At 42.1% G+C, this 14,227-nt stretch overlaps 1 protein-coding gene across 1 annotated transcript in view; it reads right to left on the bottom strand.

Moving 5' to 3' along the window:
* Positions 1 to 13,127: 13,127 nt before the first annotated feature.
* TMEM179 (transmembrane protein 179) overlaps positions 13,128 to 14,227 on the bottom strand; it is a 29,310-nt gene continuing 28,210 nt past the window's right edge. Inside the window, exon 4 of the mRNA XM_065404539.1 lies at positions 13,128 to 13,307. Coding sequence (XP_065260611.1) covers positions 13,128 to 13,307 — 180 coding nt within the window. The remainder of the gene's footprint in view (positions 13,308 to 14,227) is intronic.

Raw genomic sequence — 14,227 nt, 5'->3', positions numbered from 1 at the left:
TTAAAACATTTCTTGAGAAAGGTTAGGAAATGGTATATTAGTGAGATGAGCACTAACCTTCAACCCCTCCCTCTGTCTACATAGATGTGACTGATCCCTGTTTAGCTCACCTTTTCTGGAGCTGAATTGTAATTTCTGGAAGAGGCACATTGAAAACAGGGAGCTTGTTTTGAAAGGGCAGTTTGTTCAGCAAGAGCCATGGCGTAGTACTGCAGGTAATACATACAGCAACTTCAATGGTCTGGGAGGGGACGTGCTAGCTTGTACCACCCTGATATGCTAATGTAATGCTTTACACTTTAAACAAATGTTAAGAAGATAAAATGGCAACTCCAGAATGAGGATTGGAAAGGACAAGAAGCAGGGATGAAATCCACATTTAATAGCATGCTATTTATTTACAAGAAGGAAACCGCCTTTAAAACTGGTCTAAAACTGTTTGAGGTCAGTTATACATAACAGATTATCTCAGTCTCAAACAAATTGTATTCAGTATGTATTTTAGGCCTTTGAAATTATTTAAATCTAATCCACTTCCTGTGAGGGAAGTGGTATTATCCTCATTTTACAGCAGAAGTCTCAGATAAATCTAATGACCAGCCTAAGTTAAGACAGCAAGTCAGTAACAGAGCCAGGAATCTCTGATCCCACAACTCCTTGCTCCCAAATCTCCTGACCACAAATCTCCTGGAATATTTGAACCTCTGAAAGTTAGACAGGTCATTAACTTGGGCACCCAAATCTCTTGGTTAACCACTAGACCATACTTCCCCTCTGCTGTTATCCCTTCTATTTTCTCCTCACACATAAGCTGATGCCCAATCCATCCATTCACTCAGACGTTCTCTCACTTGTTTATTCTCTTACTATTCTTTATTCATCACCAGATGTACTTGCACCATTGTTAACTGGACTGGAATCTTCGTTGTTAATGTTAGATGGATTGGTGTCAAAAGGTGAAGAGTAATAGGACATAAAATCAGAAAAGCTAAAAAGGTGCCAGGCAGTCACAGGACAAAGGTCATGATGGGTTGTATTCCTCTTGAGGATTGTAACAAAATACGTGATTTATCAGAAATTGTCAAAACTTTTCATATTAATTTAATTCCTTCTCAGAACTTGGTTACATTGCTGACTTCATGCAATCTCAGCAATAGACCAATATGGTTCGCGAGATAAATCAGGGGTTCCCAATATTTTTCACAGTTAGGACCACGTTAGTAGACAGATTGGGTAGCAGGCTTTCTGTCTGCAACTGTATGAACTGTCTCATCTCCCCTTGATGAGTGCATATCCCTTATGTCACAACTATAGCAGTTGCTTACCTGGAAACATAATACTAGGAGAACACCTATGGATTGTGACCTCGGGAGTATCTAAAGGAATGAGATGAGACCACATCGTCTAAAAATCCAACAAACTTTTGATGCATCACAAGCCGTAACACAGCAATGCCTGCCCCCTGTAGAGCCGGTAACAGGCAACCCCACCCACCAAACAAACATTTAGTTTTAATCCTATTCTCTCAGCTTTCTCTTTCAAACCACATCCACTTGCAGCCCAGCTAATGGGGGACAGGCAGCCCATTACAGTCATTTTAGTTGTCATTTAATGCCATGTTAGCACTTGGAAAGAGATGCCAGCACCATGCGAGAGGACAGCTCTCTCAGAAGAATTATCAAGTGTTCTGTGAATAACAGTTGAGGAACCTCTGAGGTAAATAACAAGCATTCTTTAAATGGACTAGTTCCTTACTAATTCACTATCCCAGAATAGCCCTGGCTCTCAGCAACCATTGAACACACCATGCAGGGCAGCATACCCATTTATTTACTTTATTTATGCAGCAAAGAGAAAATCAACTTGTCATGGTTCAGATTCTGGGCCTGCCTCAAGCAGGAAGGTGATACCACTATGATACTTGGTAACTGGTTGGTCCTCCATGGTATATAGAAATCACAGCATCCTTTCCTCATCAGCTACACTTACAAGGCACCCATGACTGGATTGGAACCGAAAGGACCCACGGTTGGTGGACTGAATCCTGGATGCTGCTGTTTTTTAATGATAGCCCCCCCACCATTGGACGTGGCATTTCTACCTCAGCTATATGACTGGGATGCAAGTTTTTCTCAGCTGAAATGGGTCCCAGTGAAAGATCAGGTAATGCAGTTTGCAAAGGCTTCCAACAGTTTGTAGGGGGAATGAAAATACTCTCATAGGTCAGGAAGGCTAACAGGAGTCACCAGCATGTTCATAATATTGAAGCTTCGCAATGAGGACAGGGAGCCAGACAGTGGAAATGCCACATACAGAATGAGTACAATATTAGCAATAGGAATCTAAAACATGTACTGCTAGCGAGGATCATTTTGTCCTTATGAGACAGGCAGATTACACAGATAGGCTGCAAACACTGCAGGCCAGAATCTCAGCTACTATAAACTAGGATCTCTCTTTTGACTCTTGGAGCTCACTAGCTGAGAATAAGGCCCTACAGTAAAATTATTCCAGTAGAAGTTCAAAAGACAGGCATGAAAACACTGAATTTTCAAATAATTTATTTGTGTATAGCACTAAATCATAAAAGCGCAATGCACTGTCCAGAAAAAAGCATTCAATATAAAAACACGTTCATTCAATATCAATAATACTGGGGCACATTAGTTACACTGAACCCAAGCCTGCTCCCCTCAAAGCCAGTGCAAATTTTGCCAGTGGTTTCGCTGGCAGAAGGATCAGGCTCATTTTTTCCATTTTGCCAAATGTTTATAAAGTATTCTATTAAAATGCTAGTAACTGATTTTCCATATGTAAGTAAACTGCATCCCTTTCACTACTGTATAAAAACAATAATAAACATTACTCAGACTCTGCGGTTCTGTGAAATTGCATGCAGTTTATCCCCCAAATCAGCAGTTAATAAACACAGCAATAGATAGCATAACGCATGAGTGCTAATATTTAAAATACACTGGGCCATATCCTCAGTTGGTGTAAACAGGCATGGCTCCAATGATGTAAATGGAGCTATGCCACATACCCTAGTTAAGGATCTGGCCCACTCTTGGTTTTAGAGATTAAAAGAATTATGAAAACTGTTAAAATTGTGTCCTAAAGAATCTATTGCACAGACCTCTTTAGCAGGAAAAAATAATGTTCATCTAGGCTCTCATAAAGCTTTTTCCAAGTGGATACAAGAAAAGAAGAGACAGTAGTTCACAAATATGTAAATCACAGGACATCTATTTAGAAGAGGTTCAGATGCATTCAGGCTCTGCATTAAACGAGAAGTAAAGGTACACTTTCAATCTCTGCAGGCAGTAACATACTAAAGACACACCCTTTAAATCTACAATGACCTTGTTAATGTTCTCCTTTTAATAATGGCAAATTTACAGTGATTTTGGAACACTCACTCTGTTTTACCTCACAAATCACCAGCTACACAGGGGAAAGGCCCAGTCGTACATTATTTCTTATACTTTGAAATGCCAAAGTTAAAGGCACAGCTTTCAGAATCAATCAGAGAGATATTTCAGTTTGCTCACTCAGAAAAAAATTGGGTGTTATATCGACCTAAGCACTTTTACACCAGTATAACTGTGTCTATACTAGGGGGTCATACTGATATAGTTAAAGCCCTACAAAAGCTGAGAATAGACCAGCACATTTCTCAAAAAGACTTGTTTCACCTGCAGTATGTAAAGCTATAACCAACACTGACCACATGGGCAACGCTAAGACTAAAGTGACTGCTAGTTTTGGCTACTTAGGGACTGAAGAACTGGGACCTTCATGCTTTGAACATGAATGTTTAAATTCCTCATGTGAAATACATTAACAACTTTCTTTGCTATCCACTTGCATTCTGATTTATGTGGATGCTGCATTCTCCAGTTCCCATGAGCGGTCCCTGTCTCAAATAGACACAAAGGAATAAGGATTGAGTGGTTCTATAATGTTAGTACAACTCTTTATGGTCTGTTGTGCACTCTAAAGTTTGCAGGGATGTCTTGAGGATGAAATGAGCCAGGGAGAAGAGGTCAGTGGTATTGTGTTGTTGTTTTTTTATAAACCTGCAGAAACCTTTTAGCCCTGTGCTGTAGATCACACTATTGATTTCTAAATTGCACAGTTTCAGTTGGGAAACAGAGTACAAGTTTGGTTCACTGATTAGAGTAACATCAATTAGATGGCAGTAGAGCCAAATCTTCTTTGCAGCTTAACACCCATGAGGTATCCTCAGGATCAACAGCCAAACCCCTTTTGTTTTCCTGCCCTATTGAAATGGGTTTCCTTTGCAATACCATCATTCTGCAGTGGTTATGAGCTCCAATGTGGTCTTTTCTCCCCATAGGGATGCTATTCAGCAGGAGCTGTTCAAAGTCATTTGCAAGAGGATTTTGATGACCATGGTATAACCAGAAGAGTATATTCAGCTCCGAGGGGCTTGATCATGCACCAGGGAAGTCAATGTTTAACAGTGAGAGTTAAAACCATTGGAACACTTCACCAAGGGAAGTGGCTAATTCATCATCACTTGGAGTCTTTAAATCAAGTCCAGATATCTTCCTAAAAGATACGCTTTTGTTCGTGGACAAGTTATTGGACTTGATAGCGTTCATGTACTTAGTAGGGAAGAATAATTGCTTCTCCTGCTGGAATTACAGGGTGAAATTCTATGGACTTCATGATGAAGGAGATCATGCTAGATGAACCTTTAAGGCTAGGTTTACACTACAAGCTAGGGGTGTGGCTCCCCTGCTCATTGAGCTAGTGAGCGTATTAAGAGCAGTGTAGCCATGGTAGTACAGGTAGCAGCAGTGGCAGCATAGGCATGACTTAGCCATGCCGAGTACATACCCAGCCTCCGCTGCTACTACCCATGCTACTGTAGCTACACTAAATACTCTTGCTAGCTCAATGAGGGCTAGTGTGAGTATGTGTACACAAGCAGGGGAATCAGACCCCTAGCTCATAGTGTAGACATAGCCAAAATAGATGGGTCAACTATTCCACTAGCCTAACTCCTTTGACTTCATTGGAGGTATGCCAGCAGAGAATTTGGCCCCAATGGATCTATGAATGTGCTTTTTACAGTTAACTTCAATAAGAACAGCTTTGGGGCTTTTATGAAAGAACTGGGGAATTTTTCAAAAGAGCCTAAGCCTCATTTTCAAAAGTGACTTTGGCTTAGGAGCCAAAGTTTCACTGGATGTCAATGAGATTTAACTCCTACGTGCTTAAGTCATCTTGGAAAATAGGACTTAGTTGGATCTTTTTGAAAACTGGAGCCATGATGCTTGAAACAGTTATAGTAGCTATTAGAGATAGAAATATTTAAGAGTTGGGGTATTTACATTCACACTAATGCAATATCACTTTAAACACAATCTTTTGTCCAAACATAAGATACTCAAGAGCTTCATTTAACAGAATTCCATGAGAAAGCACTATTGTACAAATACTTCTCCCAATATTAGAATAAAGAGCAGCAGTGCAAGTAGGGCGGCCCGGTCCGGTCCGCTGTACTAGCAAGATATTTATAGCTGGTACAGTGTACCGGACAGAGGAGGAGCAGAACATGCAGTGGCCCACGCCTGCAGCACCTCCAGTGCAGCTGTACTGCCCCCAGCCCTTCCACGCAGGGTCTCCTCGGTCCGTAGAGCAGCCCCGCCGGAGGACAGGGCTGGAGGCGGGCCTGGGGGCGGTACAGCTGCGCCAGAGGAGCTGCTGGTGTGGGGCCACCCGGTGGCCCCACATTCTGCTCCTTTCCCTGCTGTGGTTCCGAGGAGAGCCCTGCGGTTCAAGGCTCTCCCGGGAACCGCAGCGGGGAAAGGAGCAAAGCCCCCACCTCTGCCCCCTGCCCTTCCGTGGAACTGTGTCCCCTCCGGCTCCCAGTAGCAGCCATGCTGGAGGACAGGGCTGTGGGGGGTGAGGCTGGAAGCAGTACAGCCGCCGGATGAGCTGCCGTCATTCTGCTCCTTTCCCCGCTGCAGTTCCTGGGAGAGCCCTGAATTGCCAGGCTCTCCTGGGAACCGCAGTGGGGAAAGGACAGAACGTGGGGCCACAGGGCGGCCCCATGCCAGCACCTCCTCCGGAGCAGCTGCTGTACTGCCCCCAACCCCGCCAACCCCAGTCCTGTCCTCCAGCAGGGCTGGCTGCTGAACAGACGGATGAGACCCTGCATGGAAGGGCTGGGGCAGTACAGCCGCACCGGAGGAGCTGTGGGCATGGGGCCACTGGGCGGCCCCACCATCGGCTTCTCCTGTGGTAAGGGGGGTGGATCATGGGGAGGGGATGGGGGCCCCAGACTGGGGGCGGGGCAGGGAGGAGTCACGTGAGGAGGTCACGTGCCCCCTGTGGTACCCCCTCCCCCCATACCAGTAAGAAATGGATTCCACTTGCAACACTGATAAAGAGGCATTATCAATCAGCCAGCTTTATGGCTACATTGCAATACATACATTGTGCAATAAATTAGGTGAATGTACATTGCAGGTTATGCATTTCAGACACCATGATTAGGATTTTTGAGTGACTGAAATGATTGCTTGATCCTTTTGTGCCTGGAATAAATCAGAGGGTTGTCCTTCTCCATAAAGCATTAGGATCAAAATAATTTATCAGGGTTTGGTCACTCTAAAAAAAATACAAGTGTTTATGAGCTGTGTCTGTCTGTGAAGGCTGAAATATGATGCAGAAGAAGTTTACTCTTTCTAAGGCCAGGTCTACACTACCGCGGTAGTTCGACAGCTGGCAATCGAACTTCCAGGTTCGATTTATCGCGTCTGGTCTGGACGCGATATATCGATCCCGGAAGCGCTCGCCGTCGACTGCGGTACTCCAGCTCGGCGAGAGGAGTACCGCGGAGTCGACGGGGAGCCTGCCTGCCGCGTGTGGACCGCGTCTGAACCGCGGTAAGTTCGAACTAAGGTATGTCGACTTCAGCTACGTTATTCACGTAGCTGAAGTTGCGTACCTTAGTTCGAATTTGGGGGTTAGTGTAGACCAGGCCTAAAGGAGGAAAAGAATGGGAATGCAGTGCATTTTGGCCTTGAGGAAATCAGAGATAAAATCATTTTAAAACAAGATTTCCAACATTGTTAGGTACATGTGCCTTTTCTCATTGTGTGCAAAGTAGAAACTGAATGTGCATGAACTGGTATTCCTCTTAGGACAAACTTTAAAAAGGGCACTGCAGTCTCTAGGGTTTTTGCCTGTAGAATAAACAGCCTAATTAGACAAAATAGAACATTTCCATCAGCAAAGATTAGTGATTGGGCAGCCCTAGCTGCAGATTTCAGATCTTCATCCAAATATAAACTTTCCTCTGAGTTCAAGCGTGTTCACTCCCAGGGCTCTGATTTGGAAGTAGAGACAAAAGTTTAATCAAACCCCAAACTAAATCTTCATAAGAGAATGTAATTCTGACCCATTTGTATGATCAGCCAAATTGTCTCTTGTTATACATAAAGGAGAACCCATTCAAGCAGCTGTGAGTGATTTACATAGAATGTTTGGGATGCAAACATTCTAGGAGAGGAATTATAAACAAGGTGTTTGTATACAGCATACCACCATATACACCAAAATGCACGCGATTTGTATTAAATAGTCTGCAGATCATTCTGGTTTGGAGGTTTCTCATTTTAAACTGTATTTTACAAAACTGTTATGTGGATTGATGTGTTTAAAGACAATGCAGAAAATCAATATTTCACACAATGTCAGTCTGTCATTGATTTCTTGCATCTCAAAAATCAGTAGAGGCTAACTCCTAGCAGCAGCACTGGGAAATGAGTATGGTAAATCTGTATAAAGAAGCAAGAAGTTCTGTGACTAGAAATTCAATAGAGGCTCAGTGTAACAGAGTCCAATCCTGCCCTCCTTGTGCACTCAATTATCTTTCTCTATCAATGAGAGTTTTGAGTGCATCGAGACTGTAGGATCAGGCTCTGATCCAAAGCCCAACGAAGGCAGTAGAAAACACTCCAGTGGATTTCTGTTTTGGATCAGGCCCTAAATGAGTACTCTAAGAAAAACAAATACAGTCAGAAAGGTCCTGATATCTCAGATACCATGTAATTGGCCACCAGAGACTGACCAGCTTTCTCATCCATTTCAGTGACTTCGTACCAAAGCCCTTGTCAATTTAACCAGATAGTTGCATATATGGCTCTGAAGGGGGAAACAAGTGTTCAAATGCTTTTAAATATAAGTTGTCAGATTCTCAGCTGGTGTAAATCAACATAGCTCTATTGACTTCAATGGAGCAACACTAATTTACACCAGCTGGGGACCTGGCTTCTGAGTCTCTCATCTAATTGAATAAAACCAATGGGTTTTAAAATTAATTTTCCCCTCTACAGTCTTACCAGTGTGTAATCGCAGTTTATATAAATCTTTCTTCCCTTCCTTGCATTTACTTTTCTTCTCCAATCAGTGGATCATTGTTGTTTTTAACATGCTAATTGTTTTGGGTCTTACATCATTTGCTAGGCTGTTGCAGAAGAAGAATCAGTTTTGACAATTGAAGGATTAAGGCTTTTAAGAAAATATACTTTAAGGTATTTGTCACCTATTTTGAATAAGCATTAATTACTATGTCCTAATTAATAGTAATACTTCCATCAAAGAGTTAATATGCATCAAAGAGTCAATGCACATTTATGTTACATTAGGAACTTTGTTAAAAGGGAATGTCATCCTCCAGTCATGTAGGATTCCAATGTATTTCAGTCTACAAAATGTAACACTTCAATAAAAGACAGCATAGTTAGATGAAGGTAGGAGATTATACAAAGTATAAACAGTAATCCCTAATACTCTGTGTACATGAGGATAAACCTTGAGGGATAGTGTGACTGATTACTACTTCCTAACAGTGAAATTGTTTGATAACACATAGAGGCATCCATATCCTAAGTGGCATCATGCAGATAAGTAAGAAAGGGGGGGGGGGAAAGCCGTGTAGAAATTTAAGCTATTCTGACATATTCTCTGACTGTCTACAGGGGATTTTACATCAAAATCATGGTTTAATAATGGGGATTATCCTAACAATCCTGTTAACATGGCATATGTGTGTGTGTACATATATGTGTATATACACACACACACACACACACACACACACACACACACCTCTCTAATACTGAACACCATCAACAAATCATGCTTATCTGAGTTTTCATTTGTTATAATACACATTTCTCTCAGCAGCAGCATCAACAAGCACAATCCCCTAAATTCCCAAAGCAAAACTGCCAACGTGATGCCTGTGGGAGATTCAGGGATGAAACACTATGTTGCTTTGAATATTTAAGGGACAGGACTTTACAAGCTTTTCTGCCATTTTAAAAACACTTTGCTCCAAACTATTGTTTTACTGGAGTTCTCTTAAAAAAAGTTTTGGTTTTAAAAAACAAAACCAGATTTTTACAGTTTCTCAGCTGGATCAGGTTTTTCTAACACTATGTCCTGTCAGCAATGGCCATAACTCCTTAATTCAAGTGGTTTTGCTAACAGGAAAAGGGCACTGGTAGAAGCCAGGGCATCTGGAATGTATCTCACATAGCAGGTTATTTGTGGGTCAATACCTTGTTGGTGTTGTAGCAATTCAACAGAACAGCATCTATTTGCATTTTAATAAATAAGGCACCATGTAAACTCTACCTTCATTACTATCAGCCATTTTACGTAGGCCAAAAAGGTGGTCTTCTGAGTCTGATTTAAACATCAATATGCCCATTAACAAAATAAACACTTCCCCCTTACAATCCTTAAAAAAAAAAAAAAAATAAGATGAGTTTTGTTACATTAAATGCACAACCTTGTTAAACTACTAGGGTCTTAGGCATGGTTTTGGAGGATGCAAATTAAAGAAGAGTCTGAAAGGTCAAAGAATAGTGATGCATAAATAACAGCGCCTAACTCAACAATGGCCTGGTAATTTACAGCTAGAAAGTCTAACCTGTATGCTGCAAAATATAAAAGAACAAGTTCACATTCTCATCCCTGGCCATATTTTCTGCCCTAGCCCTCACTTTGGCACAAGTAGTTTGGCCCGGGTGTTTCAGCTTTAGAATATGAGCTGGCAGAGAGCTTTCTCACAGACTGAAAACTAGAGCAAAACTGTTCTCAAACAAAAAGGCCCAGCTAGGTTAAAACTAACCTACTTCTGACAATCTAGCTCAGAAGTACCTTCTCCTAAACTAGCTTCATAGCTACTAATCTCTGTCCTCTTCCTTCTAACCACTAGGGAACTTTCCTTGAAAAGGTCCTTGCTTTTAAGCCCCTAATGAACCATCCTAACTAGCTACCTCAACTCATTCCACCTGGTCCAGTGTGGGAACCAGAGTAGATTAGAAGCGAATTAACCCTTTGCCTGCTGGCTGCAGAGTAGTCTTCTGAATCTTTTCACATTAACAAGCTAGCTTAAAAGTTTAGGAGCCAAATTCTGTCTTTTATTGCACTCAATGAACTCTTGTCAACAGGCAACTGAGGGTAGAATAAGATTCTGGAGAAATTATATACCAAAAACTAAGTTTTGAAGATAGGATGCTTCAGATGAATAGATACGTTCTCTCACCTGTTTGTATTGTATTAATTTGGGCTGGGGTTTTCAAAGGAATTTAAGGGAGTTAGGTGCCCAACTCCTATTGGGTTCCTGACTCCCTTAGTCTCTTTTGAAAATCCCAGATTTAGTCTATTGAGCTGAAGAACAAACAGGATAGTGAAAGGGCTTTAATTCCTAGAATAAAAGTTATCTGCAAAACCAAACAGACTAGAAACTTTGGGCCAAATATTCCCTTCTTTTTGGGGGGACAGTGGATTGGAGCAAGACAGCCAGGAACCTGCGGGGAGGCAGGCAGTGTGAAAGTGGAGGGAAGGACAGCCTCATCTTTACAGCATCATACTCTTCTCCAGAACCAGTGGAAGCATTTCCAACAGGACAGCCTCTGTTGCCTAGGATGGGAAGTGATGGGCAGACATCTACTTTCTACATCAACAGCAAGAAGCAAATTATTTAAGTTAACTTTGAGCATGTGAACAGCACCATGGAAGTCAGTGATATTATCACATGCTTAAAATTAGGCATGTGCTTAAGTAACTTGCTGGATGGGGGCCTTAATGCTGAACCTTAAACTGGCATTAACTAACTTGGTCTCCATCTCCATCTTCTTAAAACCCTCCCCTGATGTGAATTCACAGCTGGAGAATGCCATGGCAGTATGGCTCTTGCAGGAATTTTGCTCCTTTGTGGGTAGGAACCAGTGCATGGAAACAGGGCCTCTATGTAGATGGACCTTGTTTCTAGAAACCCTTTGCAGACAGATCTGGCCTCTGGAAATCATCTGGAACTCTATGATGTGCAGGTTCCAAGAGCCAGCTCCCCTGATTGAACAATTCACAGAGTTTCACATCCCCTACATAGGTTTTTCCCACATATGGGAACCGTTTGGCTGTTAGTCCATACATAAAATCTTAGATTCTCAAAAACACAGCAAAATCTGTGCAACAGAACTATTGTAACTGGGTGATATTTGTGCCTTCAGATTGATTCAGCAGTTTTCAGAAGCCAGTGGGATTAGTCATATGCTTAAAATTAAGCATTTGCTTAAGCACTTTGCTAAACTGGGGCCTCAGATTCCTATTGTACCTGATGACTATAGTCCTATATACTAGCAATTATTGTTTGCAGTGTTATTGTAGCCATGCTGGTCTCAGGATAATAGAGAGACAAGGTGGGTAAGAGAGAGAGACAAGCTTTCAAGCTTACACAGAGCTCTTCTTCAGGCTTTTTCAGACCTGAAGAAGAGCTCTGTGTAAACTCAAAAGCTTGTCTCTTCACCCACAGAAGTTGGTCCAATAAAAGATATTACCTCGTCCATCTTGTCTCTCTATATACTAGCAAGGCATTCATTCTTAAGCATAATAATTCCACTGCCCTTTGAGTTATCTATGTTCCTAATTGTTTGATATATTGTAGGGTTTTATAATCTCACCCATTATCCTAGCATCTGAGCACTTTCTGTGTAAAATCAAGAGCAATAGCAAAGTCCCTAATGGACTTCATAAAGTAAATGGCTCTTTTCCCTTTTCATGGTAGCAATACTGAGTATTGGAGCAGCTATTAAAGGCCCCTGGCCAATGTGGGGGAAAATAGCCCAGTTCATAAAAGAACCAGCTATATGATTACTGAGCAGTTTTTACAGTTTACTATACTGATAGAGACATTCACACATCTACTATGCAGCTATTTATAATAATTTAACATATCCTGTTTGAGATAAATAGCACAAGTAAACTCTAATACTTGAAGTTGAATAGTATATAGTACTAGGGATCAAATTACATATATGAATGAGCAAGCATTAATATAATATATTAAGATTAATCTCTGATTATGCAAGCTGCCTGCTAGACTACATTTTACAAAGCAGTAATAAATGCTTGCCATGCCAAAGTCTAAGATGAAACAAACATAAATAGGCTCTACGATCCCTCCAAAAATATACAGTACGTTTAAGATGCTGTAATAACCTGTCATTGTATGAATTTCACTCTATCTAACATTAAGTATATAGTCAGGTACACAGCTCCATATGTTCTAAAGTGATCAAATCAATGGGAGCAGGGATTATAAAATTGTTGTCAATATTTTGTATGTATACAACAAATTTTGGGGTAGCAAAGGCCCTGTTCATATGTAGGTCAGAACAGTGCTAGCTAGAACAATGTTAAAATCATGCTACAAACTACATTATAGGGGTGGTCTTTAGCGAGGTTTTGCTACCACAGTTCTCAGAAAACATCCTTCCCTCAATTATCAGGAAAAGCATGCTAGAACCCTGACAGCGACAGCCATCTTCATACACAGGCATAGTTAGTTCTGCTCCCAGTATGTACAGGAAAGTAAGTCTACTGTATCATACAGTTCATTGTCTATATCCTAACAGAAATATGGCTTCTGACAATTTCTCATTAAAGGACTGTAATTCTAAATTAAATTTCAGTTCAGGAAAGCAATGATTTCACACACTCACCAATTCTCTTGATTTCAGCTTGTGATAATGAATTATAAAATTTACAACCTGCACCGTCGAGTGGCTTACACATTAGATCATGCCACTTTTCTCATCCTGCAAAAAGGTTCGTGAAGAGGATCGTCCTAGCAGCAGCTCCTTCTCATGGATCAGGCTGTCTAGCAGATCTTCCTGCCTGTAGTTGTGATAAACCTTCAGGAAGGCCAAAATGGTAATTCCCAGCCAAGTCAGCCAGGCAGCCCAGAGACCAAACTAGGCAGGAAAAAAGATGGCAGAGAGATTAATGTTGTGTTGTCAAGATAAAGCCAACCCTCATTTTAAGGCCAGAACCTCATCTGGATGGACTTCAATGGAGTTGTGCCAGTTTACACCAGCGGATGATCTAGCCCATTGTTTCTCAGGCCTGGTCTACACTAGGAGTTTGTCGAATTTAGCAACGTTACATCGAATTAGCTCTGCACCCGTCCACACCACGAAGCTATTTAGTTCGACATAGAGGTCTCTTAAATTTGACTTCTGTACTCCTCCCCAACGAGGGGAGTAGCGCTAAATTCGACATGGCCATGTCGAATTAGGCTAGGTGTGGATGGAAATCGACGGTAATAGCTCCGGGAGCTATCCCACAGTGCACCACTCTGTTGACGCTCTGGACAGCAGTCCGAGCTCAGATGCTCTGACCAGCCACACAGGAAAAGCCCCGGGAAAATTTGAATTCCTTTTCCTGTCTGGCCAGTTTGAATCTCATTTCCTGTTTGGACATCGTGGCGAGCTCAGCAGCACTGGCAACGATGCAGAGCTCTCCAGCAGAGATGGCCGTGCAATCTCAGAATAGAAAGAGGGCCCCAGCATGGACTGATCGGGAAGTCTTGGATCTGATCGCTGTGTGGGGCGATGAGTCCGTGCTTTCCGAACTGCGATCGAAAAGACGGAATGCAAAGATCTACGAGAAGATCTCTAAAGCCATGGCAGAGAGAGGATACAGCCGGGATGCAATGCAGTGCCGCATGAAAATCAAGGAGCTGAGACAAGGCTACCAGAAGACCAAAGAGGCAAACGGACGCTCCGGATCCCAGCCCCAGACATCCCGTTTCTACGAGGCACTGCATTCCATCCTAGGTGCGGCCGCCACCACTACCCCACCACTGACCGTGGACTCTGAGGATGGGATATTG

This window comes from Emys orbicularis, chromosome 4, assembly GCF_028017835.1.
Source record: "Emys orbicularis isolate rEmyOrb1 chromosome 4, rEmyOrb1.hap1, whole genome shotgun sequence".
Lineage (NCBI taxonomy): Eukaryota > Metazoa > Chordata > Testudines > Emydidae > Emys > Emys orbicularis.
The sequence above is the reverse complement of the archived record's forward strand: the minus strand, read 5'-3'. Positions and strand labels throughout refer to the sequence as shown.